Source organism: Sceloporus occidentalis, unplaced genomic scaffold (genome assembly GCF_023333645.1).
Source record: "Sceloporus occidentalis isolate IW3139 unplaced genomic scaffold, rSceOcc1.0.p SCAF_19, whole genome shotgun sequence".
Lineage (NCBI taxonomy): Eukaryota > Metazoa > Chordata > Lepidosauria > Squamata > Phrynosomatidae > Sceloporus > Sceloporus occidentalis.
In genome coordinates, this window is record NW_028316999.1 from 5612928 (window position 1) to 5636413 (window position 23486).

Here is a 23486-nt window from a genome sequence, read left to right on the forward strand (position 1 = left end):
CTTATATTGGGAAAAAATTGTCGAATTTAATGCTTTCCTACCTTTCCTTTCTTCTTTCAGCTTCTTTTCCTCCTCTTCGCCAGTTCTTGTCTCCTTCCGGGTCAGAGGGCACGGACAGCGGTGGGCGCGGCTTCAGTGTTGTGCGCCGGGATCTGACAAGAAACCCCGGCGCACAACAGCTGTTGCCGCGCAGATCACAAGGGAGCGGTATCGGAGGTCATTAACAGACCTCCGGCTCCCTTGAGTGATTTTAAGCCGGGTTGAACCCGGCTTAAAATCACTCAAGGGAGCCGGAGGTCTGTTAAAGACCTCCGATACCGCTCCCTTGCAAGCCTGCTCCTCCAGCGGCGGACATTACTGTCCGTCTCTGGAGGGGTGCCGGGTGCCGCAGGTTGGCACCCCCTGGAGTGTGGCGCCCTGTGCGGTCGCACACCCCAAAGGTCGGCCCTGCTCTAAGGGGCCGGCCTTAGGGGTCTGCGGCCGCACAGGGTTTAAATAAAAACATCGGGGGTTTTTTTCAACTTTATTTAACATCCTCCATGTTAAATAAAGTTAAAAAAACTTTATTTAACATCCTCCATGTTAAATAAAGTTAAAAAAACTTTATTTAACATCCTCCATGTTAAATAAAGTTTTTTTTAACTTTATTTAACATGGAGGATGTTAAATAAAGTTAAAAAAAAAACCCCGATGTTTTAATTTAAATCCTGTGCGGCCGCAGACACGTAAGGCCGGCCTTGGTGGGGACTTCCCGGCCCCTTAGAGTGGCGGACCCGGTCGCAGGTGCGGCGGGCCTAAGGGGCAGGCGCCCCTTATGCCCTGCGTTAATGCGGCCGTAGGCCGTAGGCAAATCCCCCGTGTTTCCCCGAAAGTAAGACATATGTCTTACTTTCGGGGTACGGCTTATATTAGCTGACCCCTCTGAAACTCCCGATACGTCTTACTATCGGGGGTGTCTTACTATCGGGGAAACACGGTAGCCGGCATGTTGTTAAATCTAAATTTACACAGCTTTTATGCTTGGGGGGTGTTCTTTATTGCTGTTTAAAGGACAAGTTAACATTTTATAGGACTGTGGCGTGTGTGTGTGCGCGTGTGTGTGTAGATATAGGTATATAGATTCACGGTGTTTCTAGTTTGTCCTAAAATGTGGTGTTTCAGAAGATTAAAACAGATTATACCTTTGGGATAATGTCTGACTCTTTTGTGCTCCATTTAGTCATAAATAAAGCCCTGTAAAATCTGAGTGTTACTATGGTGACGTTGATAAAAGCTTAGCATACAAAGTAACAGACAGGCTTAGAGGCTTACGGTCATCTGATAGCTAGTATGTTGTAGTTTGCAATTCCGATATGCAAAATCTTACTGTAATTCTGCATTTTATTACTTCCCATTTTATGATGTGTCATTGAAAACACAAATTTGCAAGGTTATCAAATGTTCTCAATACTTCACTGTAGAAATGTCTACCTAGCTGTTATTTACTTGCAGAAATTTTATTTAGGGTCCATAAAAACATATGGGAATATTGTTAACCTTTTTTTCTTTACCGACAAAGAAAAATCATTAGTTTACATAGCACTGTTTTTTATAATGGTATATTTTGAAAAGGTATTTTATAGGATTATCATACAGTGACAAATTATATTGGGTATGTAGCACCGGGGTATAGACCCCTGTGGTATATCAGAGTGAACCAAGTATGCTTATTTTGGATTGTGGAACCATCAGCCACTGGATATCACCACCACTTCTAATGCCTTCTGCTACTTATTTGCCATAAATAACGATTCTCCCACATGAAATCACCTGGGTACCAATGCTACAAACGAGTAAGGGGTTTTGTGGCATGATGGTAGTGTTTCTTGCAGAGATTAAGGGGCAAGAGGACTTTTTAGTTTAACAAGAGTTTTGATTCAAGTGTACTTTTCATATTGCAAACGGGTATACTTTTTCAGTAGAACTTTCATAAGCATACAATAGATAATTAAGAATGACATTATTTTGTACATACAAATACATTTTTTTGTATTAAAATTCACTAGGGCTGCAACTAACGATAATTTTTTCGATTAATCGGATAAAAAATGCAATTTTTTTTAATTTTAAATAATGTAATAAAAAACGTACAATTTACACTTTCATCTCTTTATTGCAGTGGCCTCTCGCTATTCACCTTCTTATTTTACTGACATAATAAAAGCTACAAGAACCCAAACACGGTGTACAAAGTTATAAGTAAATATTAATTCATATGTTAACTATTTTTCATATTTAATAAAAAAAGAAAAAAAAGCCTTGTTTATATTTTCTTTTATTTACCAAACTGTCCCCAGTTATGCACATCTGACCCCCAGCTTGCCACTCTGCCCCATATATGCCTTATACCTCCTATATGCCAGAGATTCCACTGTGCCCTCGATATGCGATATGCCTTATACTCCTTATATGCCAGTGATATGCAACTGAGCCCCCTGATATACCTTTTACCCCCAGATATGTGTTATGCCCCCCTGATATGCCTTATAACTTGCAATATGCCACTCGCCCCCATTTATGCCTTATACCTCCCTATATGCCACTGTGCACCCTCATATGCCACTCCATCCCCCATAAATGCCCTGCACCACCCTGAAATTCTCCCTGATTCACACTCTGCCTCCCCCAGATATGCCACTCTGAAATTCATTATACCCCCATACACCACTCTGCCTCCTCCCCCCTCCCATACTCCACTCTGCCTCCTCCCCCCTCCCATACTCCACTCTGCCTTCCGCCCCTCCACTTTGCCTCCTCCCCCTCCCATACTCCACTTTGCCTCCTCCCCCCTCCCATACTCCACTTTGCCTCCTCCCCCCTCCCATACTCCACTTTGCCTCCTCCCCCCTCCCATACTCCACTTTGCCTCCTCCCCCCTCCCATACTCCACTTTGCCTCCTCCCCCCTCCCATACACCACTTTGCCTCCTCCCCCCTCCCATACACCACTTTGCCTCCTCCCCCCCTCCCATACACCACTTTGCCTCCTCCCCCCCTCCCATACACCACTTTGCCTCCTCCCCCCCTCCCATACACCACTTTGCCTACCCCCCTCCCATACTCCACTCTGCCTCCTCCCCCCTCCCATACTCCACTCTGCCTCCTCCCCCCTCCCATACTCCTCCCCCCTCCCATACTCCACTCTGCCTCCTGTCAGCAACGGAGGTACACAAGGGAGCTGGGTAGAGAGGCAGAGTGGTGTATGGGAGCGGGAGGAGCCAGAGTGGTGTATGGGAGGGTGGCTCCCATACACCCCTCTGACTCCTCTCCCCTCCCATACACCACTCTACCTCTCTCCCTGGTATTTTGTGAACCTCCGTTGCTGACATGCACTTACGCTGAGGCTTCTATGAAGCTGCAGTGTAAGTGAAGGGCAGTAACGGAGGCTGTCTGTGTGATGCAGACCCCCACCAGCTGACCGAGAGGATGATCCTCTGCAGGAGACCTCGATTCTCTGTCAGCTGGTGGGGGTCTGCACGATGCGCACAGACAGCCACCGTTACTGCCCTTCACTTACGCTGAGGCTTCTATGAAGCTGTAGTGAAAGTGCCTGTCAGCAACGGAGGTTCACAAAATACCAGGGAGTCGGGAGAGAGGCAGAGCAGTGTATGGGAGGGGGAGGAGTCAGAGGGGTGTATGGGAGGGGGGAGAGAGACGGAAGTGAGAGACCGGCCGACAGTGAGGGGAATCCAGGTCCCCTGCAGCGTTGTGGGGGATCTGGATTCTAGTGTTATAATCCGATCTCTGTTTGAGGTCAGATTATATAAGGATAAAATCGATAAAAATCGATTCGACTAATCGATAATGAAAATCGTTGACAACGATTTTCACTATCGATTAGTTGTTTCAGCCCTAAAATTCACCCCAGATAAACCCATATGGTTGCAATACTGTTTGTCAGACAGCTATGTTTTTCAAATTACTGTCTGATATCACAGGAGATATAAACCATGAAACCTGACCTAGCCTTCAAACAGTGTTGTAATGGCTGGACAGTCAATTGTGTAGCTGTCACCATCGTGTTGCTATTCTAGGCAAAATGCCATGTTATCTTCTCATGGGAGACTGTCTGTCACAGTAATAAATTTTTTTTTCTATCTTCAGTTTTAAATTAAGGATAAAATAAAACATAGCAATACTTCTTTTGCCTGGCGTTGTAATGTCTCCAAAGTTTATTTATTAAGAAAAAAGGCAGCTATAGTTTGTGTTGAATAGTTGTTTAGAAGGATTTAAAGCATTGGTATTCCCTGTTTACTACAGGGGTGCAGGGGGTTTGAGCTGCACGTAACACTCAGGTAGCCTCCAGTAGAATTGGTAGAGGCTAATACTGCAAGGGGATTTAGACATATGGCTATCCTGAGTCTAAGACAAGACCAAGGACTGATTATGACCGTAGTCTTTACATCAGGAACCAACTGGTTCTTATATGCTTCGGTACCTTTCATTCCTGTATTCATTATGAATGAGATGAGATGAGAAGGGGAGTGGTAATCAGGAATGTCTTTGAACAACACTTCAATTTCAAATTAAATGTGGCAGCGGGATGGCATCTCTAGTCAAAATATGCAATAAGAGGACACAAAGCTTTAGACAAAGGTCTGAAAAATAAAGCTAGGGTGCATTAATCTGGAATATACAGTTTTCTAAACTAGTAACATGAACAAAAAGAAGTATATAGGTATTAGAATGAATTATCTGGAATGTGCACATTTGATTATATATTTGTGTAGATATAGATTGGCTCTGATTACAAGCTACACCCTTAATTTTGGATGCATTTAAAAAAGATTTTTAATATATATTAATACAGGGCTTGACAAATTTGTTATAAATCTAGGAGCCAGCTAAAAAAGTTAGGAGCCAGGACTTTTTTTGCCCCTGCACCCGCACTTTGCCCCTGCACTTTGCCCCTGCACTTTGCCCCTGCACTTTGCCCCTGCACTTTGCCCCTGCACTTTGCCCCTGCACTTTGCCCCTGCACTTTGCCCCTGCACTTTGCCCCTGCACTTTGCCCCTGCACTTTGCCCCTGCACTTTGCCCCAGCACTCAGTCTCACACTTTGCCCCAGCACTCAGTCTCACACTTTGCCCCAGCACTCAGTCTCACACTTTGCCCCAGCACTCAGTCTCACACTTTGCCCCAGCACTCAGTCTCACACTTTGCCCCAGCACTCAGTCTCACACTTTGCCCCAGCACTCAGTCTCACACTTTGCCCCAGCACTCAGTCTCACACTTTGCCCCAGCACTCAGTCTCACACTTTGCCCCAGCACTCAGTCTCACACTTTGCCCCAGCCCTCAGTCTCACACTTTGCCCCAGCCCTCAGTCTCACACTTTGCCCCAGCCCTCAGTCTCACACTTTGCCCCAGCCCTCAGTCTCACACTTTGCCCCAGCCCTCAGTCTCACACTTTGCCCCAGCCCTCAGTCTCACACTTTGCCCCAGCCCTCAGTCTCACACTTTGCCCCAGCCCTCAGTCTCACACTTTGCCCCAGCCCTCAGTCTCACACTTTGCCCCAGCACTCAGTCTCACACTTTGCCCCAGCACTCAGTCTCACACTTTGCCCCAGCACTCAGTCTCACACTTTGCCCCAGCACTCAGTCTCACACTTTGCCCCAGCACTCAGTCTCACACTTTGCCCCAGCACTCAGTCTCACACTTTGCCCCAGCACTCAGTCTCACACTTTGCCCCAGCACTCAGTCTCACACTTTGCCCCAGCACTCAGTCTCACACTTTGCCCCAGCACTCAGTCTCACACTTTGCCCCAGCACTCAGTCTCACACTTTGCCCCAGCACTCAGTCTCACACTTTGCCCCAGCACTCAGTCTCACACTTTGCCCCAGCACTCAGTCTCACACTTTGCCCCAGCACTCAGTCTCACACTTTGCCCCAGCACTCAGTCTCACACTTTGCCCCAGCACTCAGTCTCACACTTTGCCCCAGCACTCAGTCTCACACTTTGCCCCAGCACTCAGTCTCACACTTTGCCCCAGCACTCAGTCTCACACTTTGCCCCAGCACTCAGTCTCACACTTTGCCCCAGCACTCAGTCTCACACTTTGCCCCAGCACTCAGTCTCACACTTTGCCCCAGCACTCAGTCTCACACTTTGCCCCAGCACTCAGTCTCACACTTTGCCCCAGCACTCAGTCTCACACTTTGCCCCAGCACTCAGTCTCACACTTTGCCCCAGCACTCAGTCTCGAATTATTGATTAACACCAATCACAGTCCTGCCCAGACACACCCAGGTTCCAGCATGTACTGGCTGACTTGGCATGATAGGAGTACATGCTGAAACCTGGCTTGCTGCCCCTCCCTTGTGTATTGATGCTGCACATCACTTAGAGCCCCCTGTGCCATGCTCCTCCCCCCACTTACATAACCATGCTATCACACACACTCATTCATACACCCTCCTTCACCCCCCTACCTGCACTGCAGATCTCTCACACGCAGACTTCCATAGGGGCCCTGCTGCTTCTATCTCTCTTTCTGCATGAATTTCTCTTGTCCCGCCCACTGGGAGGAGGAACAGAGCAGTCATGTGACTCCTCTGGTTTCCTGCTTCCTGTGGCCACTCCGGCACAAGAGACGCTGCTTGCACATTAAGAGCAACGCACAGCTAAGCAGTGCGGCCCCTGTGGGCATTATTTTCGGCCGTTTTTTGTTTTTTTTTATTTCGGCAATTTGCCGAATGTGTGTTTTGGCCACCGGTTTGGCTCACAAACACCTAGGCGCCAGGACAAAATTATCAGTCGCCATGGCAACCTGGCGCCTGGGATTTGTCGAGCCCTGTATTAATATATAAAATATATTTAATAATCGTATATAACTTATGACTATTAAATTTAATTATATAAAGGCTTATGTAGGCCACTATACCCAGAACCTTAGTTCAATGATGTCACCACCCAACTAGAATCTGCTAAACTTTGCAGCCTAGCAATTTTGTCCTTTGCTGTGCAAAATAAATACAAAATGGAGTAAATGGTGTATCTGCTTAGTAGAAAAGCTACAAATAAACCTCAGTTTAACATAAACTGGTAGATATAGGGCAGCAATATGTGCCTAATCATTCGTACTGCAGGGGGTAGACCTTAATTTAGTGCGTTTAGAGAGACATTGCAGATTTGCTGCTCTGTCGTGCTGTGTGCAGAGCACACGCTGCCTTTATACATGGGGAACATAATTCCTCTTACTGTAGTTTGTTGTGGAAGTCTTTCAATAAATTGGAGTAAAAGGAATGGTGTTGATGCTTGACTTTTCTATATGCTGAAAGAGAAAAGTGCTGTATCTACAAAAAAAAATGCTCAAATCAATATTTACATTTATACCTACCTCACACTCACTAACATTATGCTAATCCTTTATGTTCACACATAGGGACCTATACTGACAAAATATTGAACACTGTAATACAATGTGGAAGGGTATTTTTTTATTTATTGAGTTTGAGTTATGAGTCAAAAAATACAAGTAAATACAGCCGGAGCATGCAATACAAATTTATGGCAAGGCATTACTGACTAGTCAAGAGCATAGAACAAGTCCCAACATTTTGTATAATCTTTATACAGCAAGACATGAAATTATGGTACTTTCCTATTATGTATCCAACAATAGACACACTATAACAATTATAATTGGGATTTCGGAGGCCAAACAACTTTCATTGCTTCCAGCAGTAACTCAAATACATCCTCCTGTACCACGTGCTGCCTCCAAATTTGGCCAAATATGACTCCAAATTAAGACGTGCAGTTCCTCTGTGTTCTTTGTTGCACCATTTAGCCAATCCCTGTGTGTGGATGGATAAAGTCTTGTTGGCACACCAACTATCCAAAAAGTGCTGCATAAATTGTTGGCGCTATATAAATAAAAGATAACAGTAAAGTAAATTATATAGTCCGTTTCAGTATTTTAAAGAATTACTGTCATTAAGGTAAAGTCCCTGTACTGGGATTGGCTGCTTCGACCAAGAAGCACTTGCGACAAATGTAGTTGTTCCAGTCGACGGTTGTGTTCTTATTCATGCCCAATTCATCCTGTCACCACTTGACATCAGTTACTTGGCCCAGCAATAGAATAAACGAATTAGGGCTGCAACTAACGATTATTTTAATAATCGATTAGTTGGCCGATAATTTTTTCGATTAATCGGATAAAAAAAAAACAATATGCAAATTTTTTGTTTATTTAAAATAATTTAATGAACTGGATGTTAAAAAACAACTTAAAATTTACATTAACATTCTTATTTTGTTATGATGTAATAAAAAAACAATATTTTCAAAGTACAAAAACCCAAACACAATATTTATGAAACAAAATAACCCCAAACAATCTGAAAAGAGGTGGACTATTACTGTTCAAGAAACTTTGCCCCAGCACTCAGCACTTTGCACTCAGCACTGGCACTTTGCACCCAGCACTTTGCCCCCGGCACTTTGCACCCAGCCCTGGCACTTTGCACCCAGCCCTGGCACTTTGCACCCAGCACTTTGCACCCAGCACTCAGCACTTTGCACCCAGCACTCAGCACTTTGCACCCAGCACTCAGCACTTTGCACCCAGCCCTGGCACTTTGCACCCAGCACTTTGCCCCCGGCACTTTGCCCCCAGCCCTGGCACTTTGCACCCGGCACTTTGCACCCAGCACCCGGCACTTTGCACCCGGCACTTTGCACCCAGCACCCGGCACTTTGCACCCGGCACTTTGCACCCGGCACTTTGCACCCGGCACTTTGCACCCGGCACTTTGCACCCAGAACTTTGCACCCAGCACCCAGAACTTTGCACCCAGCCCTGGCACTGTGCACCCAGCACTTTGCACTGTGCCCCTGCAGCCAGTCTCCAACTCTGCCCTGCACCCAGCCCTGCCCCCACATTCTGCCCTGCCCCCACACTCACACCCTGCCCCCACACTCACACCCTCCACCCACTCTGCCCTGCACCCAGTCTCCTGCCCCCCCACTCTGCCCTGCATCCCCTGAAACCCCACCCCCACCCCCGCGAATCGCTCTGTGCGAATGGAGCCACTCGCACAGAGCGGTTCAGAACGGAGCCACTCGCACAGAGCGAACCGCTCTGTGCGAACGGAGCCACTCGCACAGAGCGATTCGCACAGACATAAAGAATACTTACCTCCGGAACGCGTCACATCCGTCACGCAACTAAAAGAAGGCGGAGAGTGCAGAGCGTGTAGCGGAAGCGGGGAACGCTCGCGGAGGTAAGTAAAAGGAGCCGAGTGCTCCAACAACGAATCGATCACTCGATTAATCGATAACGGAAATCGTCGACGATTTCCGTTATCGATTATTATCGATTTTATCGATTCGTTGTTTAAGCCCTAAAACGAATAACTGTCACAAAGGGTAAACAACTATGCGTGAACTAATTTCCGGTGCGTATGTTGACCTTCTTCCAACAAGTAGACTTTCTACAATCCATGAAAATACTCGAGCCAAAGTAGAGCTTCATTTTAAGACCATTTTGACACAGTAGCCCATGTGTCAGTACACCTTTTTCTTGTAAGAACGCCACTGCTTCTTCAATATGAGGTAGAGTGAAGATGTCCATTCTCATTATGTACAAAAATGTATTTACACATTAAAAAAAACTGCCAAAACATATATTCAAAAAAAACAAACCAATTTACATATTCAAAGAAATGTATTGGCTCCAGATAACAGGAAAGTACTGGCATTATTTAGTAGCGCTTACAGCTGTCTTTGTTCGCTGTAGCTGTGTGGCAGATTTGCGTCCTGATATATTTCATAAGAGACAATAAAATGTAATTGCCCATTAGTGGTAAGCTTGAAAGAAAATCCCATAAAAAAAACCAAACAATAATTTGGATGACAAACTTACCTTAATCAAGCACATCACCAATTACCAACTCACAATAATTAAGAAAAAAAATCAACATTCCTCTTGTGATATCAACCTTGCATACAGCAGACAGGTCCAGCTACTTCACACAGTGGAAAGGCTCTGCAAGCCATCTTGGTTGCATACCCCCACAAACCTTTCACAGTCTAAATGTGAATATTTTGCAGCCGTCTTCTCTGATAAGATAGCCTCCATTGCAAGAAGACAGCCAAGAAGACTCAGGAGCAGGTGTCCAAATTACCCTGCCTTGTGGACGAGTTTTGACATCTTAGGCATGGAAGAAATCATCTCAATTACACAAAGCCTGAAGCCAACTACCTGTGACTTAGATCCTGCACCTACACATCTTGTTTCAACATGCACAGATACAACTGGCCCAGTCATTACAAAAATAGTCCCGTGTTCTTTGCAATCTAGAATTTTGAAAGAAGCAGTGGGTGAGACCTCTTCTCAAAAAGCATTCCGTAGACTGCATATTGAGCTTTAAGCCTGTCTCCAGCCTCCCTTTTCTGGGAAAATAATTGAAAATAATGTGTGTTATTTCTTGAGAGATGGGCCTCAAGTTGAATTAACACCTTTGATACTTTCCATTCAGGCTTCAGAAAATGTCACAGCACTGAAACAGCCCTGGTTCATGTTCTAAATGATCTCTTGGTGGCAAAAGACGAGGGTGATTACTCAATACTACTTATTCTAGATCGATCAGCTGCATTTGACACCATTGATCTAACTGATTGCTTTCAAGACCTATGTGGTATGGGAGGTACAGTTCTAATGTAACAAGGAATGATTTCATGTAATCTAATTAAATCATTCCTAACACGCAGATCAGAGAGTATCATCAAGAATATGCTGTTAGTGCACCAAGTATAAAGTAAAAGCCATGAAACTGAATTTGTTTTGCAAGCTTTTGTAGTACATCAAAATGAATAACTGGCGTTCCTTAAATGAAGTCTTGTTGGTTATAGTTTTAAAAACGCTTAATTAACGCAGGTTGCTTGCCTTGACTAAAATGTAGATAACACTCAAGTTGCTTACCGTTTTTGTATTTCTTATTTTTCAGCTTAACAAACCTGGTTTCCCTGGAGTTACGAGAAAATTTATTGACGTATTTGCCAGAGTGAGTTACTGATTGTACAGATGTTGGGGGGGGGGGTAAATGCTTTCTGGTTCTAACCTCGGTGAGGAGACTTATGCCTGGATGGAATTTCTGAAATAAATTGCTGTAACCTTAATGGGAATTGGAAGAGTCACTTTATTCTGTAATACAGTTACCATTCCATCAAGGCTTATTAATAAAAAGTGTGTTACCATGCATTAAGTAGTTAGTGTTCGTGTCACTGTTAGAAGAATTTATCAACTCATAAATCATTTAAGCATTACAACTCTCCTAATGCAGTTGGAAGTATCCTTAAGCGCAATGTGTAGTCTGTACAAGCCATAAAATACATTACAGCTAATTGTCTCTTAAATGCTGCTGTTTTCTGTGCCATCACTAGCTATAATATGGGTTTAGCTGTGTGTGTCAAGTTTTCAGAGGATTACTTAGACTGATTAATGAAATTAGTGACACGTATAACGGGCTGGGTTATGACAAATATTGGTCATGCATTTTGAACCATTAAACCCCATTTGAGCACATAACGATAATGGTTAAATCTGATCAGATTTAACGTAAAATACCTCTTTTGATAGTTTTACAGAAGCTTAATTTATTTTATGATGACCAGAGCATTTTAACAAAATAACCAATATGTCAAAGTTGTAAACTTTGTTGGCTTGATCCGTCTGCCTAAATCTTAAAGTACAAATGAGATATGATCAAAGACAGGGTACACTCTATCTACAATGAAAGTTTCTTGCCTTTAACTAAGGCGTGCTTAAGGAAAATTGTTTGCGCCGTGATGTTCTCACACTAAGAAGGCATAAATCTGTGTTTTTCAGACATCTCTCTAATGTCATTCTAGATGTTTGGAACTGCTTGTAAGACACTGACCATAACTCTTAACACCTTGTTCTTGATTGACAGATCGCTTGCACAGCTACATAGGCTAGAAGAGCTTGATTTAGGAAACAACGAAATTTATAACTTGGTAAGAAAACATTAACTCTCTTGAGAGTTAAGGAGACAAAGGCCCTTGATCACCTCTCTTGCACTCACCAGGTTAAGCACTTTTTGTATGCCAAGTGCTCTCTGTTCTCTCAGACTACAACAGTCCTGTAATACTTCAAACAGTATCTTTTCGTCTCTCTAATATTTATTCTGCAATTAAATGCATGGCTTGACAAAAATTGAATGAGATTCCATATCCTGACGTGCCTAGGCGACATATCTATTTCTCTAAAATTACTGCACTCCTTCGAGCAGGTACAGTTTAATTTGTAACATACTTCAGGCTACTCAAACGAACGTATTAAACAGATTAACGTTTTTGCTCTCAGTAGTCGGTTAAAAAATGTTTTTTAGCTATCTACTCCTTGTTTTATTGCATAATTTTAATGCACGCAGATGTTTTTTCAAAGCACATAGCCTGTTTATCGCAGTATGCAGTGGCCACACAATCTGAACAGGATACATCTATCTCATTTAAATGTTTTTGTTCATTTATTCTTAAATGCCTTGGAAGTCAGTTTGTCAAAGATTTACAAAGCCATACCAAACTATAATATTGTTTCCACTAAAGATATCTTAAATGACACCAGTGACTTTTACCATGTTTAATGCCTTTGTTAGCTTATTTATGGAATCTGGAAACTATTTGCATGATCTATACATTTGCTAGGTTTATTTTAAGCTATATTGATACAAGGAGAATGTTTTTTGTTAGCTTCCTGGTCATGAAGCTATGTAGCATTTTTGCTCTGCACCTGCTTTGTGGAATACCTATAATCCTAAACCGGCCTGATTTCCTAGGGCAACAGTTTGTCAGATTTGGGCCTGGTTAATAGCGGTCAAAACACATGATCCATAACTATTCTAGTAGCCCTAGGGTGACTACAGTTTCCAAGCTGCGGTCAGCTCCACAGTTACATATGGCTTCTACACCTGCCTCCAACAGTAGGGATTCCTCTCATCCTTACCCCCTCCTCGGTCCGCTTAATAGTAGAGAGTCTGCGTGCAAGGATATCAATTCAAAACTAACTACATTATGTTTGCAAGTATGTGAACCCTGAGAAGAAACATGGGAATAGAGATCTGTGCTGTGTTGCGGTATAGATGCCTTCTTCCACCACTCGATTGCCAACGTTAGTGGACTCATAAGACCCCTTACGCTGCAAGATATAACTATGGCCCAATACCACAGATGGTTTGGGATCCACTCGGAAAGGAGAAATAACTTTACTTTGCAATGTGCACAGGGTTCTCGGAGAACCAAGTTCAGAATAATGACTTTATGCGCTTACTAGTCATAATGTGATAAAAAAACAGTAGTATTTTTACAAGGCTCTCATTCAGGCCTTAAGCAATATCACTTGGAGAGATTTTTAAACTACATATAGGACATATAACTTGCTTACTAAAGCTCGTACTTTCGTGCTTAGGGGTGTTAACCTGTAATTTTATTATTGACCGACCTGACTTGATAAGTTCCTTGTGAAGGTGTCTGAATCATAGGTGTTATCAAAAGCATACTTGTTAATTTTGCTGTGCAACACACCCTGGGATAGGTTCATACAACATTTAAACAAAGTATAAAGTGCTTACTTTAACGTAGGCATCTTCTTCAAAACTCACACATGCCTTATGTTCCTCCTCCCATATAAACAAGTACAAGAGTTTGGGATAATCCATTGTGATTAAATGAAAGTAATAAAATGGACACTGCACTAATACATGGCATTATTTAAGATTTATTAAAACTTAGCATGGCTTTTTACCGTCAGCCTAAGTCAAATTAACAGGTTTGACGTGTCAATGGAAGAGCCTTTGACTTTCAATAGTGAGATAATATTTCTGATTAAGAGGTCACTAAGTTTGCACACCAGAATGGAAACCTCGGGCATTGTTAGAGAGCCTGCACATCATTGAGGTATGACTGATAAAGTATAAGATTTCTTCTCCACTCATTTATATACATAAGTAATTTTAATTCCCTTCTTAAAGCATGCAGTATGATTTGATTGCTTTATTATAGTGTGTGCTACCTCCAACAAATATATATACAAAACTAGATTCCTTTGGTTGAGATGTACTTCATGGATCACAAGCTACTCTACAGAAACAAAGTTTCTTGTGGAAAATGCTGGGAGATAAACTTGAATACTTGAACTGAGCCTTTCATTCCCCCTCCCCCCCCTTAAGTCCTATGGGATGGCAGCAGCCTGCTGTTATTCTGATACAACTATCTAAAAGTTTGTGCAACTATTCATCTGTAAAATGTATCCATGAACCTTGCAATCATTTCATTTTTGTTACAGCCAGAATCGGTCGGGTCATTGCATAAGCTGAAGGACCTCTGGTTAGATGGGAATCAACTTGCTGATCTACCTCTGGTATGTAACAACACTGTGAACGCATTTACTCTGTGGATATGATAATTGGATGCATGATCTTGCTCTGTTGTTTAAATAATATTTTCAGGATAATGAGTAATTAAACTGTTTGCATTGGGCACCAGTTTGTTAGCTAGCATTCTGAAAATATATTGATTTAGCAACATGTTCAAAGGATCGTCAGTGTGTATGTAATTAATATGCATATGCATTCTCTAGACCGTTTGTCTTATGGTTTTGTATAATTAAACAAGCAAGGTTTTAAAGTTTTGTAATCCATAATCATACAATTTGGTAATAAACATTATAACTGCATTTTTGTATGAGTGATGCTCTTTCGTGGGGCTTGCTTATGCCCAGGCCATTGATATTGTTTTCTTTGTAGGTGTGAACAATACAAGAACAAAAAATCTAAATTTCCTTGCATTACAAAGCAAATAGGTGATAAAACATGTTTCCATTACAAGAGGGCGTTAGCATTAGTTAGGGATAACATTAAAAATGAGGAGGAAACAAAAGGCCATGCAAGGTTATGAGAAGGTGTCTGGGGAATCCACAATATACTGTGCAGTGTGTTTGGTATCCTTCCTGAATCATGACACATCGCAGATGCCCAGTCAGTGAGAGTATGTTTGAAGAGGAAAGCGGAATACAAAAAAGATACAGAAAATGTACGTGCGAATGGAAAGGATTGGGATTTTGTTTACACAACGTGGTGCTGGTAGTCTTTAGGATTACTGCCCTAGGTAAAACCAAAAGTGGGAATATCTGAAACCACAATACATTCCCTAATTTTAAGATGGTAACTGTCCAGGCTTTTTTTTATATATATTTTTTAAGATAAAAATAATTTGAATCTCATTATTTACCTGTGCATCTGGCTGTTATATATTTGACATTAAAAGCATTCACTTTGAATAATTATATCCATACTACTTACTATGAGTAAATGTTATTGTCAAATATTTTCCTTTTATAGAGATATCTAGGTAATCTAGTATTAAAAAGCTCAATATCGCCTTTGTTTTTGTGGAAGCTACCTGCAAAGTTCCTGACCTTTCAATTCCTGCAATTTTATATATATCGGCGTAACCTTTAGGGGGGAAAAAACATTTTAAGGTTGCTCAAAAGGCCACTTTGTTATCCATGTGAGCAATGTAATAAAGATTCTAGCATTTTGTTTTTGGTTCAATTCTGCATTTGTCTGAGATTGAAGAGCATAAAGTGTTTTATCTAACACATTGTAATTCCTGTATCACTTTACTGTTTTTGTGGTTCTTCACATGTGCTGTAATTCATTTTTCCATGGATAACAGACCTTGAAATAGAATAAGATGCACCTAATCATGATGGGCTGTGTTCTCATAAACCTGCATCCTAATATCATTGAAAGGAGGACGTAATTCACTCTGCTCTCATTGATTATTTTCAAGCCAGTAGCACAAAATCTAATTACCAAACTCTTTGGCACTGCTGTCTCTTTATAATGTATTCCATTCTGGAGTTTTGTGCTAAAGGTCAAACACAACAGCTAGGTAGATTTGTGATGATTAACCTCAAAACAGGTGGAATAATCCCAAATGGCTGTTTTTAAGTGCTTCATGTGGATAATTCCACTTACTGTGCACAAGTGATTAACACTGAGGCATACCTGGTTCCTAGTCTTATAATAATAGTCATAGTCTATATACCGTATTGGCTCGAGTATAGGCCGCACCCTAAAAGTTAGGTGCTTTTTTAAAGAAAAAAATTCTGCCACTCTGCCCCGAGATATGCTGCCACTTTACCCCCCCCCGAGATATGCTGCCAATCTGTCCCCAAGATGTGTCCCCCCCCTGCCAGACTTACCGGTGCAGACTCCACGGGGTCTTGCGGGGGGACATCTACGCATAACGCGTATTCAACTTCCGGTGCCGGCACTTTCGCCGTGGGAAGTGCCGGCAAGGAAGATTAACGTACATCGTGCAGACGTTCACTGGCGAGCATAAACAACCTCCGCTGAAGGCGCGTCTGCACGATGTGCTTTAACAATCTCCCTTGCCGGGAGTCCCCCCCCGGCTGACGGCAGGAAGCCCACTGGCAGGGCAGACGGGTACGGAGGCCCACTGGCAGGGCTGACGGCAGGAAGCCCACTGGCAGGGCAGGCGGCAGGAATGCAGGTACAGGCAGGTAGTCTAGGTACAGGTTCAAGGCCAAAACAGAGCGGTCTAAACACTCCAATGCAAAGGCCCTGACTAAAGGGCATGGCAGGTTAATAAAGGCAGGTTCTACTCAGGTGATCAGACTCAGTTTACCTGGTAATCTGATCCTGAGCACTCCAGAGGGAGGGGGAGGGTGGCCACTAGTGGTAGCAGCAGGACTACAGCACAATACATCATCCATGGTCCGGGCTAGTAGGGTGGAATCCTGACAATTGGAACCTCTTGTTTCTCACTTTTTTGTGTTTTGTTATTTTTCTGTAATTGCCTTTTCATGCTTGGATGATAATGTGAGTCTGACACATCATGAATGGAATGTTTGCGGGAGATTTTGTGCCCACACAATGTAAACATGGCACTCCTACCTTTCGGTTTAGTTCGCCGTACTGATGTTGTTAAACAAAAGTTTGTGGTGCCAGTTGGTTGACAGATTCGCCTTAGACTCCGTGTTACTTCCCACTGAGAGGCTGGGAGGCAAGTGTACAGATTCCCATCAGAAATGCTAAAACAGAAAGAGAGTTTATACATAAATGGGGAAGGCATAAAGCTATCCTCAATCTAAGACCAGACACTGGACTGATTAAGATGTTGGGGAAAAATGGGTAGACAAGAAGAGCCGAATGGTTCTTATATGCAATGAACTTGTACGTTTGTATGTATGGGTTGAGATAATCAACACTTGTGACACCATTTGTGACACCATTTTTCACTGTTGAATTAAAGTGTGTGTATAGAAGACATGTTTGTGCTTTGAGTTAAAATGAAATTGGCAAAAACAGGAGAATAGTAAGTTGTATAAAAGAAAAATTCAGACCCACTTTCTACCAGATAAATGTATTTATGCAGGCATGTTATTGTATGGAAATACATGCCACTTGTTGCTGATGCTATTAGGATTCCATGGATTATTTTATGAACACGTACTCTTAAGAATATTGTGCATTAGGGCTCATGCTGAGAAATGGTCATAGGTATATTTAAAATTTCCTCACGTGAGCATAGGTTATTCGTATCATGTGAGACGAGGAAACGTGTACCGACACAAAAGTTAATAAAGTGGGGTAGACGATGCAGCATCCTTGCACTGGATGAATTCTGAGCCAACAGTAAGATATACATCTTGCACGCAGGGTTTCCGTATGACCTGTATCTTTTTTTCTTTTTTTTTTTTTGAAATCCCACTGTTGTATGTACTTTAAACATAATTTTTAATTATTGGTTTGTTTTTTTCAAAAGCCCTGTATTGGTCTTGGAGTATGTATTGTCTATGGTGGATCTATGCCCAATGTGCTTGTCTAGACATGTTTTGTTTTGCTCATTGTGGTGCAGGAAATTGGAAACCTGAAAAACCTGCTCTGTTTGGATGTGTCGGAGAACAAGATGGAAAGACTTCCCGAAGAGATCAGCGGACTGACTTCGTTGACATATCTGCTTGTATCACAGAATTTAATTGAAGTTTTACCTGATGGCATTGGTGAGGTTTACTTACATTGTTTTTAATTCATTTTTTTTTTCTGAAGAACACTTTTTAGGTATTTCCCCTTTTAAAGATAAACATAGCTTCCTTTTAAAACGCAAGCTTTTCTGTAATACATTGTTTTGTAGTAATTCCATTGTCGGTAAAAAAAAAAAAATGTTTCATTCAACATAAAGAAAACCCAATGAATTATGAAAATTTCAATATTTTCTGTTTCATACGTCAGATCGAGATATGTCACTAAAACAATATCAGGTGGCTGGTCGATTATGTGGTTGGAAGATGTGTCCATATATTTTTCAGTTTCCACCAATATGTATAAAAAGTTGCATATTTGTTCAGAAGTATCTGCATGTTTTTTTTTTCCTCTAATGACCTTTAAGTGTGACTAATTGTTTTTATTGAATGCATTTTATGGTTTTAATAGTTGGTTTCCTTCCTGTAATACATCTATTCAAGTGCTAAGTGGTATCTGGCCAGTTAATTAAGTTTATGAAATTATCATAATTTCCTACTATTTTTAAATAGAACAAGGGAATGAACTGAATTCCCCAGCTGGCTGATTATCTAAATAATGAGCATTGTAAATAAATAATAACCACCTAATGTGATCTTTTCATTTGGGTTTTATAACCCAATATAAAGAAGAATGGAATTAGATTGACAAAGATCTTACAAACCTTGTGTTTGCATTTAACTATGTGATTGCATGCGTGCACACAAACCTTTTTGTACTTTTTGATTTTAGACAATCGAATGCTATTATTACAAGATCAAAACCTCAAATCTGGATGATCTAATCTTTATTAGAAGTGCCCAGGACTAATAAAATGATCGCTTCGCTAGTGTGATGACTATTGCCACACTACATTAAGCCTCCAATTTCTAGCATTAAGGACAAAAAATATATATATATACCGTATTTGCTCGATTATAAGACAAGGTTTTTTTCAGCGCAAATGCTCTGATAAAGACCCCTCGTCTTCTAATCGGGGTCGTCTTATAATCAGACCTCAAATAGGTCTGACTATGAGACTAAGATCCAGATCCCCTGCAGCGCTGCAGGGGACCTGGATCCTCCTGTCTTAGCCCCCCCCCCAACTTACCGGTGCTTCTGACTCCCGTTGTGTAGCCGTGGCAGCGTGTAGACTTCTACGCGATTCACATAGGCAACTTCCGCTGCAGCCGGAAGGAGGTGCGGTTAGTAGCGGGGGTTGTTTGCGTCCATCACGCAGACCTTTCCCGACTGTCAGAGAGAATTCGGTGACAGCCGGTGCGGGGAACTCTCCTCACTGACAGCCAGGGAAGGTCTGCGCGATCGACGCAGACAACCCCCGCTGCTAACCACACCTCCTTCTGGTTTCAGTGGAAGTTGTCTACCTGCTGCCCTCGACTACACACCGGGGAATCAGAAGCACCTGTAAGTTTGGGGGGGGGCTTAAATGGGGGGCCTTTTAACCCTCTATATGCCATTCTGCCTCCTGAAATGCCTTATACCTCCCTGAGTGGCATATAGGGGTATAAGGCATTTCTGGAGGCAGAGTGGCACATAGGGGGTCAAAAGGCATATCATGGGGCACAGTGATATTTAGAGGGTTAAAAGGCATTTCTGGGGCAGAGTGGCAAGCCTGGGGGCAGATGTGCGTAACTCGGGGGCAGGTTGGAAAATAAAAGGAAATAAAAACAGAATATTTTTCTCAATCATAGCTTTTATTTAAAAAAAAAAATAGTTCACGTAGTTTACATGAGTTAACGTTTACTGGTAACTTTTTTCCTATAGGGTCTTCTTATATTCAGGCTTTTTCTTTTTTCCTAAATTAATATTCAGATTTTGGGGGGTCGTCTTATAATCAAGCAAATACGGTATATATGTATGTGTTCTAGCTAGAAGTACAAGACGTCAAAGCCAAAACTAGAATGCCTTTGAGGTTTACACTTGTTCAAATTAATGTAGTCTGTATCTGTATTAGTCTGTGTCTTTGAATAATGAAAGTAAATAATTACATGTCATTCAGTTTCAAAGATTATTTTACGGCCAACAGTAGATATAAAACTCCCACCTTAATCTCCCAATCAAGAATTTCTCCTTTGCAGCGGAAAAACAAGCAGACAAAGGATTCTCCCCTTCTTTTCCCAGGAAGCCGCTAAAGAAAACCTTCCACTTTAATAATACAATTGTTAACTTATTTAACCCATGCTGTTTTTTCCCCCCATAGGAAAACTGAAAAAGTTGTCTATTCTGAAAGTTGATCAGAATCGGCTTGTGCATTTGACTGAGTGCATTGGAGAATGTGAGAGCCTTACTGAACTAATTCTTACAGAAAACCAACTTCTGGTAAGTACATAAAGTGCTGGAATGCTACCCTCCTGGTGTTGGTATTCATAGTAGTATACAGAGTGTGCTCGGCCATTTGGCTTGTGTTCCTTTGTGATGGCTCTGTAATTTACTGTGACAGAAATCTAGTGCTTGCTAAAAGCAATGTTCGACTCCCACATTGTCCTTTCAGGGCACTAATGAATAATAGGTCAGTCCTCTGATTCATTGTCCTAGTTATTGTGGAAAGATAACTGTCAATTCAGTGCAGTTAAACTATCTTTTCAATTAAACAGAACCGTTGACCATTTTTTTTTAATGATATGAGATTATGAAAAAGACATGAAAGCAAAAACAAACAACAACAAAAAAACCCGCTGAATACGGGTTTGGGTTTAGTTGGAGGATTGTAATAATTGGTAAGGGGATTTTTGGAGTAGCTTTGAGGCAAAGCTCCAGAGTGTAGGGAAATATGAGACGCATATAAAAGGAAGCTGCTTTCAAGTAAGAATTGATAGGTGTAAAGAAATGTTGTCCTATAGGACTATAGTTTCATACTGAAACAATTCAGGAGAAAATGAACTCTTCTACTGACTGTTTAATGAATAAACCCCCATGTAACAAAAGTCAACGCTAGCTACCAAATTTATACACAAGATGGATTATGAAATTCAAGAGAGAAGAATCCTGTTGTACTCCTCTCTAACCTCCGGTGAAAAACTAATACGATTCAAGGGGTTCCCTGCAACCGTGCCACGACCAGGCCCGGACTGGCCATCGGGCGCACCGGGCATTTGCCCGGTGGGCCGGGCCGCGGCAGGGCCGGATTAATTTAGGGGCTGATGGAGCCCTTAAAATAGGCCCAGTCAGGACCGGACTGACTGGGCCTATGCGGCCTCATTAACGCAGGGCATAAGGGGCACCTGCCCCTTAAGCCCGCGGCAACTGCGACTGGGTCCGCCACTCTAAGGGGCCGGGAAGCCCCCACCAGGGCCGGCCTTACGGGTGTGCGGCCGCACAGGGTTTAAGTTAAAACATCGGGGGTTTGTTTTTTTTTTACTTTATTTAACATCCTCCATGTTAAATAAAGTTTTTGTTAACTTTATTTAACATGGAGGATGTTAAAAAACCCCCCGAGGTTTTAATTTAAGCCCTGTGCGGCCGCAGACCCCTAAGGCTGGCCCTGGTGGGGGCTTTCCGGCCCCTTAGAGTGGCGGACCCGGTCGCAGTTGCGGCGGGCTTAAGGGGCCCTGCGTTAATGCGGCCGTAGAGGCCGCATAGGGTAGGGGCCTGGAGCTGCAGCTCCATCAGCCCCTAAATCAATCCGGCCCTGCCGCGGGCCCGGTCGCAGTTGCTGCTTGCTCCGGCAACAAGGTAAGTAGGGTGAGGGAGGGAGGGGGGTGCAGTGAGAATGGGCAGAGGGGTACATAGTGAAAAGGGGGAACATAGAGGGGTAGTGTGAATGCGTATGAGAATGAATGAATAAATGTGTGGATGAATTGTGTGAATGCGTATGACAATTAATGAATTCATGTGTGGATGAATTGCTTGAATGATTTGTGAGACTGCATTAATGAATGTGTTAATGATTTGTGTGAATGAGTGAGTAAATGCAAAGATGGAACATAAAGGGTGGGCTTTAACAATAAATAAATAAATTAATAAATAAATAAAAATGGGCTGCTCTGGCTTAAATGCCCAGGCCTATTTTTTGTCCCAGTCCAGGCCTGGCCACGACTATGCACATACGGCCACCTGATTAATGAATAAATGGCCCATGACTCGCAGCTAAATCACAACACAAAAAGAGCAAACATTCAGTTTGTCTTTTGTTTTTTGTCCTTTCCTACCATGCAGTTGGGTATATTGATAAAGAAATGAGGCCAAAATGTTTGTCAGATAGGAAAAGTCATGTACATTTCTTCTGCAGCGCTGCCTTAACTTGCAAGCCATTTCATCTGGCGTTGCTGCGCTTTTGTTGGAACCAGAGAGTAATTTGCATTGACAGAAATCTGTTCCTACTTTTAAATGAGAGCAGGCCAGCTACTGTTTTTTAAGGGCATTCCCGTTACTGATCTGTCCTAAATGTGCTGTGGCTTATTACTAATAGAAAATAATTAGTCTTCAGTCAAGGTTGGTTAATAAGACTTGCCTACATTTCTCAACAGAGCTCACAGATTTCTATACAGTATAAAAGGTGCTGTCCCACCTACCCTACTAAAAGTAACACTTTTATAACTTAACTGCCCTGTTTTCAATTTTAAATGTTTCGAGCAGCTGGCTTGATGGGGCTTTAGTACAGTTGGAAACCGCCAAGTGGATGTGTCATTTTGGAGGAATTGAGGAACATTGTTACAAGTGTAACATTGAGAAATAAAGTGGTCCTTGTCACAACTTTATGGATGCAAAAGGTTAACAAAGTACCTGAAACTCTTATTATTAACCATAGCGATGATGATAATCATTCAGCCCCACCATATTAATACACGGCATTGCAAAAACTGAAAAGCTGTATGTTTTGAAAAGGACACCAATCCAGTTTATAAGATTATCGTGACCCATCAACTAACCAGTAGGAGATATACAATGAATCCTTATGATTATTAGCTGAAGACCACGACATCTGGTTTATTAAAGGCACAATTCATTCAGCTTATGCTTGTGAATTGCTGGGTAGCTTAAACTCAAATACAATTTCTTGACCTCTGGTATCTTTAAATTAAATTCACACCGATGTCTGATATGAACAGATTCTCACTGAAACCTCATCCACCGCGCAAAGTATAGCTCCCACTGTTGCTAGTTCTGTGAACAGTAGAGTTATTAATTCAACATATAATTATTACAGCTCATACCGAGTTTAGGAAGTACGTGTGTTACTAAATAAGCTCTATATAATACAGTGAGTTTCAGTAAAGTAGGCATTTGCAGGTAAACTGCATTTTCAACTCAATGACTTTATTATGCATTATGAATGGTCAACCGCGAAGAGCTCCCAATTAAAACATTAAGCTGTTTAATATACTTACTTAATTTTACATGCAAAACTTTCAGTTCTGCCATCTGTTATCT

General features: G+C 42.2%; 1 protein-coding gene across 1 annotated transcript in view; it reads left to right on the forward strand.

Moving 5' to 3' along the window:
• LOC149302348 (leucine-rich repeat-containing protein 1-like) overlaps positions 1–23486 on the forward strand; it is a 69704-nt gene that overhangs the window by 35269 nt on the left and 10949 nt on the right. Inside the window, exons 5-9 of the mRNA XM_089482697.1 lie at positions 10995–11051; positions 11961–12024; positions 14351–14425; positions 17953–18097; positions 20317–20435. Coding sequence (XP_089338823.1) covers positions 10995–11051; positions 11961–12024; positions 14351–14425; positions 17953–18097; positions 20317–20435 — 460 coding nt within the window. The remainder of the gene's footprint in view (positions 1–10994; positions 11052–11960; positions 12025–14350; positions 14426–17952; positions 18098–20316; positions 20436–23486) is intronic.